This window comes from Seriola lalandi, unplaced genomic scaffold (genome assembly GCF_002814215.2).
Source record: "Seriola lalandi dorsalis isolate HSWRI2012SDOR001 ecotype SW California unplaced genomic scaffold, Sedor1 jcf7180002054934, whole genome shotgun sequence".
In the NCBI taxonomy this organism is placed as follows: domain Eukaryota; kingdom Metazoa; phylum Chordata; class Actinopteri; order Carangiformes; family Carangidae; genus Seriola; species Seriola lalandi.
Window position 1 is genome coordinate 625537 of NW_019525486.1, and position 7187 is coordinate 632723.

At 43.1% G+C, this 7187-nt stretch overlaps 1 protein-coding gene across 3 annotated transcripts in view; it reads left to right on the top strand.

Annotated features, from left to right (window-relative positions):
• The window catches only part of etv1 (ETS variant transcription factor 1), a 23261-nt gene extending 19033 nt beyond the window's left edge, over positions 1–4228 (top strand). For all 3 annotated transcript variants that reach the window (XM_023393387.2, XM_023393390.2, XM_023393391.2), the window contains 2 exons: positions 755–856; positions 2259–4228. In XM_023393387.2, coding sequence (XP_023249155.1) covers positions 755–856; positions 2259–2480 — 324 coding nt within the window. In that variant the 3' untranslated portion in view covers positions 2481–4228. The remainder of the gene's footprint in view (positions 1–754; positions 857–2258) is intronic.
• Positions 4229–7187: the final 2959 nt, after the last annotated feature.

Here is a 7187-nt window from a genome sequence, read left to right on the forward strand (position 1 = left end):
CACACACACACACACACACACACACACACACACACACACACACACACACTGGGGCCCAGTCACTGTTGGATGGTGGAGGAGGATGCGGGGCGCAGGCGGGGGGGGGGCTGTAGAAAGGAGGAGATAGAGGGGGTACCTGGCAGCGGTCCACGCAGCCCAACGGTGTCTGGAGGCACGGGCCAGCTGCAGCTAACAGGGGGGCCCATTCATGCCATCAGGTGACCGAACGCACGGGCTTTGGGACGCCGCAGACAAATGATCGCTAGCAGCTTCTGCCTTTTCACCAGGTGAAGCCCTTCAGCGGCCACGAGGACAAAAAGACGGCGGATGTTTTTTTGTTTTGTTTTTTTGTGAGGAAAGAGAGTGAAAATGGGAAGTGGAGGGAAAAGCGGAGAGGAGAAGCAGGAGCGAGCGCCGTGGGGCTGTGGGTTTGGACTGCGAGGGCCGGGTGGTGGGTGGTCTGGTAGACAGGTGCTGTAACATCTGCTGCCTCCTCCGCTGGGTGTGTGACAAGCTCCTAATGAACACATCCCTGCTCAGGTCTGCTCAAGCTGGACGCACTCTAATTACGGTTATTAGGAAAATATGGATTAATAAGTTTGTTTAACATTTCAGCTGCCGCGGCGCTCTCGTCCAGGAGAAGCGGGGTCGAGCGTTCACATCTGTGTGTGGACGTGTCTGCGTTCTGGCAGCCGGCTCTGTGTGTTCATGTTTACTGACTTGTCTTTGTGTCGTTCCTCTGTGTGTTGCGAAGGTGGCGCGTCGGTGGGGGATACAGAAGAATCGACCGGCGATGAATTACGACAAGCTCAGCCGGTCGTTGCGCTACTACTACGAGAAGGGAATCATGCAAAAGGTAAAAGGACGGTGAAAAATAAATCATATCAAATAAATAAACAGCTGCAACACTGAAGGAGATTCAAAGCTTTGTTCAGCTTTGTTGGATGGATCTTTGCTGATAATCCCACCACTTAAAGCCTGATTGACAGCACCTGTGTTGTAGGCGGGGCCTGAGCTAAGCCGCCTCCCCGAGGTAGCTAATATAAGGAGGTGGAGCATCTCAGAAATGTTTTACCTGCTGGAGAACAAACGATCTTAATGTGAACAGAAAAAATGGAGAGATTTCTTGGACCTTGGTTGCGGTTGATAAACAAGAAATCAACTGAACTCCAACAGGAAGTAACACAGCACGTCTGTTGGACCTCAATCCAAATCTCCTGAAGTTTTACCTCCATGTGTCACCGCCATCCACATTCCTCTTTAATTCCTTCCAGCTGTGAGCAGCTCCTTCACTTCTTTCAATCAAACTTTATTTGTAGAGCACCTTTCATACACGTCAGTGCAGGCGAAGGTGCTCTACAGATGACTGACAAGCTGATAATAAAACCAGTGCGAATGTAAACAGTAAATCAGTTTGAGGGCTAATGCACATGAGAAATAAAACTGATGAAAACTTAATAATAGAAGCAATAAAGTAGAACTCTATAGTGTAAATCAGCTGCATACTCGAGAAATTAAAGTCACTTTCCCAGCGTGAGCATCAGTGTGAAGGTGTAGATCGTGAGGCACAGCTTGTCTCACTGATGCACCGACTTAAACCTGAGTGGGCGGAGCTAAAGAACCACAGCGTTTTACTGTTTCCTGCACGGCTTCAACCAATGTGCAATACTGTTGTATACACTCATGTCTTTTACCCTTATACATAAATCCTCATTTTCATACATGCATATAGTGTCATATTTTATTTATATCTCAACCCATCTCATCTTTAATTCTGTGTGTTGTGTGATTAATGCTTTTATAATGCTCGGTGTCCGATACATGTCACTGCACCACTGACCCTGCGTTAACCTGCATGTCAAATCATATCATCATTATGTCTGCCTCTAAGAAATGTTTATGTAAACTTCATCTGAGGCAGAATATGTTTAAATTTGATGGATTTAAGGTGGATTTTGTAGATAGAGTCTTTGAAATATCAAGTGAAGGAAAAGATTTGAGTAAACGTGTTTGAAGAATGAGGTTTTTAAAAATGAATTGATGGGTTAAGATGAAATATTTTCTTCTGTAAAGACGGCTGTAATGTCATAGGTTTTCAAAATAAAAGGATGATGATGATGTTTCATATAGTTTAAATTCGATGATCTGCATGTTGCTGTTGCTGTTCGTTCTCAAGTGTTAGAAACCAAAAAGGTTTTTCCCGCTGCCTTCCTGTGATCTCACCTGTCTCCACCTCTTCCTCCGTCTGCATCATCCAGGTGGCCGGCGAGAGATACGTCTACAAGTTCGTGTGCGACCCCGAGGCCTTGTTCTCCATGGCGTTTCCCGACAATCAGCGGCCGGTGCTGAAGACGGACATGGAGCGGCAGATCAACGAGGAGGACACGGTGCCGCTGTCGCACTTTGACGAAAACATGGCCTACGTACAGGAGGGGCCCTACTGCCAGCCGCACCCCTACAGCGAGGGCTACGTTTATTAACGTCAGCCCCCAACCACACACACACACACACACACACACACACACACACACAGCCCCCCTCCTCCCGCACCTCCTCCTCCTCCTCCTCTGTACACCTGAGACTGTCATGTCCTCTATTTCACAGTCGCTCCAGGAATAAGACTGAACACACACATGCAGTGGAGCCTCCAACCCCCCCAACACACACACACACACACACACACACACACACACACACACACACACACACACACATCCTCTTTTTTTGCTCTTGTTCTTTCTGACGTCCAAGCCGCACAGCAGGATGGAGAGTGCACTTTATGGACCGGGCCGGCGCGTGTTGCCAGGGGCTAGCTATGTGGTTGGCTTTTTACCGTTGTTTATGTTTGTACATTAATGTGGGAATCATTCTGTTTGTTTCTTTTTTCTTTTTGTTTTCTGTTTGTTTTTTTATTGTTATGATTTCGAGCATGTGGCTACCTGTTGAGACGGGACTCGACGGCTAATTCATGGTCATCCAAGGGACTGAATCTTTAAGACTTTGATTTCCCCGCAGAAGAAGAAACAGTCTCGTCCCCGGCGAACGGAAGGACGATCACTCGTGTTTCGACCGTCCTGAAAACCGTTTGTCCTGAAAACATGAAAGCAGCCATCCTGTACTTTTCTGCTCATTTAAATGAATACTGGCGACGTATTGTAACGATACTTTTATGGTGAAGTAACATGATAATAGACTTGAAAAAGTAATGTGATTAATAAAAAGAGACATTTAGCTACCATCAGTGAGAACTGCCTCGCCACCAGTTTGAACACGGCACCTCTTTCTGTCGATGATCTCCGCCCCTCCTCCAATCAAACTGTAGATCTCATGTAGCTGTTTTTTGCTGTAAACTCACCGGATCATTCTCTCAACGACTGAAAAGCCACGTGGGTTTATCGATGATAACGATGAGACGTCGACGCACGTGAGGATGCGCTCGACTCGTACTGAACTGTGTGAGATGGAAAATATCTCTTTTCTTTTTTTTTGTTTTTCTGCATCTCGTGTGAACGGCCTGTGTGTGTGGGAGACATCGAGCGCAGCCGCAGGCCGCTGTATAATAACTCATCGACTGTAAACACCAGTTTCCTTTGTATCTGAAATGCATCAAAAAGCCACTCATTTGTCATTCAGGTGTTCGGTTTTTAAATGAATAACTGGTGAAAGTGTATGTACAGTTAAAATGGAAACAGCAATCAACACATTCAGGATGAAGTTTGCATCGCCAAATAAAAAAAAAAAGAAAAAAGACAAAAAGACAGAAGTGATTTCATTGGTTCAGACAAAAATAAAAGGACACACACAAAAAAAAAAAAATTAAACTTAAAATCAAATATTTCCCAGAAATTCCTTTTTCTTTTTTTGTTCCAGGTGAACATGAGGTGTATATTTTGCTTAAAAATGTTGCATTGCCATTGATACAGTTGCCTTTTGGTATAAAAATAATAATAATAAAAAAAAGGTATAAGGTATAAATATCTAGAGTTTTATAATGTGATGAAAAAACATTCATGTTACAACAAAAAATAGTGTTCCATTGTATAATCAGGTAAATGCACATTTTGTTGCTGCTTCAAATTGTAAGTGTATTTTCTAGTCTCAAGATAAAAGAAAAAAGAAAAGAAGTGCGGCAGCTATGGCCATTTTTTTTTAATTTATAGTTCAACTTTGTTTTTTAATTTGTTTTTTTGTTAAATCTGAGCATTAAAAAAGAATCTGTTCTGTCTGAGTTTTGTTCTGGAGGTGCCGCGTGTCTGGGACGGGATCGGCAGTAGCAGGAATTCTGTAATAAAAAAAAAAAACAAAGTTATCACCACTTTCCAGATGTTTTACATAATTAATCACTACATAAAAAAAAAAAAGTTTTGTTGCTCAGAACTGGAGTATTTCCTCTCGGCAGCGTTATCTATCGCTTGCATATGACAGAAAATGCAATTTTAGTGGCGATTTCCACATTCAAACTCGCCATTCATCACTTCTTTCCCCCGACAAACGATGAGTTTTTAGGTCATAGATGTGCATCCTGTGGGGGGGGGGGGGGTCAGTGTGTGTAAAGACTAATAGATTATGGACTCTTGTCAATTTCCAGGTTGGAGAGAAAACTCCCAACCACAAAGCATTTAACCAAAGTGACACCTGAGGAAAAATCAATGGCTAATTTAAGACACCACTTTTTCATGTAGGTGAATTGTTTCTGTCCTTTTTTCTTTTTTTTTGTTGTTGTTGTTCCTGGTGCTTCACAAGACTGGCAGTAATGAAAAAAAACACACATGGTAACACTCCCTTAAAGTTATTATTTCCTTCTGTAAAGTGTCACTATTGCTAAAAAAAAAAAAGAAAAAATCAATGACTAATTTAAGGAAGCATTGTTTAATTGGTTCCACTGATGGGAAAAATGAAAACGGATGTGTAAGTAATGAAAAAACACTACTTGCCTTAATTTGTCAGCGCAGGTTACAAGCCAACCCTATTACAGTCCCCACTCTTGGATTTTTTTATTGATTGTCTGTAGTGCAGGGAATTGCCGTTAACTTTAAACACCTGATTGCTTCCCTGAGGATATTTAACAACCTCTAATCCGACATATACAAAACCAAGAGCAGCAGTAAAGCTTTTAATGTGATGAATGACACTTCTGATTTGGGTTCTCCCCCTTTTTTTCTTTTTTTTTTTTTAAATTGCAATAATCTGGAGTAATAACCTGTCTGCTCACTGTACACATACAATATTACTCTTAAGTACGTAATGCACTTGAGATTCTAACATTAGTTGAATCATATCGAAGTAGTTTTGCTCAAATTGAACAATAATCTTTTAAAATCACATCTCACTGTTGCTCTAGCTTTGACTGGAGCTGCAGGTCCGCTCCTGTTTCCAGTTTTATGTTCTACAGCTGAAACTTAAACATACTGGATATTTATAATAATATATAATAATAATAATATAATCACAGTCAATTAAGAGGTTAAATTTGAGTGTTTTCATGGCAGCGTGAAGACGGCTTTGAAACAGCTGTCTGACCTAAATGACATTAAAGAAAATATAACGGTGAACTGAACAACACATGAAAACTCCAGATGTGCTAGCAACATTAAATAATGTACAATTCTGAAGTACTTTTACTTTACTACTGAATATTCATCCGTTGCTTCTTTATACTTAAGCTCCACATATTTCAGAGCTAAATGTTGAACTCTTCATCACGTGTTTACTTTCTGACGTCCTATGCAAAGTGAACCAGTTGCTGCTCGTGGTTTGACTTTTGCTGTTCAAATGAACTTCACGGTTACAGACCAGACACAAATGACTGCGGTTCATTCCCAGTCACATCATTGAAATCTGATGCAAACGCCTGCTGGTGCTTTAAATACGTGCTGACATCTCCACGCTGCTGCTGGTGCTGCTGGGGCGGCAGCTCTGCAGCATTTTTACACCTGTGTGCGGCGAAGAGGAGACTTGAGGTCACTCGCAGGATTACTTGTCTTACACCTTTGTGAGGCCTCGTGTCACTGAGGCTGAAAATCACCATGCAAATCCTGTTATCTGGCCCCAGTTCAGGGAGTCAGGGCCTCAGCCATCAACATATTTACCATTTATGGACATATGCTTTACATCCTGTGCCACTGGCCAAATCCTCCCCTCCTCCGCTGCACTACCGGCTAATATTCTGTGTATCTGAACTGTGAATTGTGGTCCTCCCCCACTGTAACAAACAGATGGCCGCTCAATCTTGAGTCATCACAAACCCATTACGAGAGTGACTTGTTCTCAGCCGGGCCGCCTTGATTCGTGCCCGATGGCTCTCGCCAGTGTTTGCTCAGGCTCTTAAGTCATCCTCGGGCTTCGTGACACACTGTGTTTGCTGAGGTTAAATGGCTTGTGTTGCCCGTGGAGTCCCCTGATTGGCTGTGACACTGCGGTGTTTGACGAGCGAAATGACACCGAGCGGCCCCCCGGCCGCGGCAAATGTGTTTGGCTGTTTGAAACAAGTTGGCTTTTAATACAGTGTGTTTACACACCAAAAAGCCCTAAGTGTGTTTCTATCTGTGTTGCCAGGGTCTATCAGTGGCCAGGCCAGTGAGCATAAATCATTCAGGGGTAATTCAGAGGAACAACAGAGGCTCTAAGAGGAAAAAGCAGGGAAATTATAAAGCCGCTATAATGGAGGCCCCTATTACAGCTCCTGGTCCAGTTTAAGACGGCCTTATAAATGCTTTTATTATCTAGCAGGTTTTATTTTGGCCAACCAACCAGCACTAAGCCCACATCTGTCCAAACTCACTTAGTGAACTCTTATTTTACTGTACTCCCCGAACACAATTCTGAGCTGTAATCAAAAAACGTCCGAAAACATCCCATTTTCCTCAGAAGTTCTTTATTCCCAATTCCGGACTCAAGTCAACATTTTTCTTTTTTTGTTTTTTTTTTTTGTTTTTTTTCATTTCTGTCTCGCCAATTACAGAGTGTTTGTGCTGTAGGACTCACCGGGGTCATAATTGTTTTCAGGTAGTCAGTCGCTGCGCGGATCAAAGGTCTCGGAGAAGCTGCTGACTGCAGCGTCGTCGTCGGGATAATTTAACACAGGCGGTTTCAGGCAACGCCACTGGTTCCCGTCTCATTACGCATTTCACTCTCTTGTTGATCATATTCCTGCTCCAGAGCAGATGAAACACAAAAGCTGAACCCCC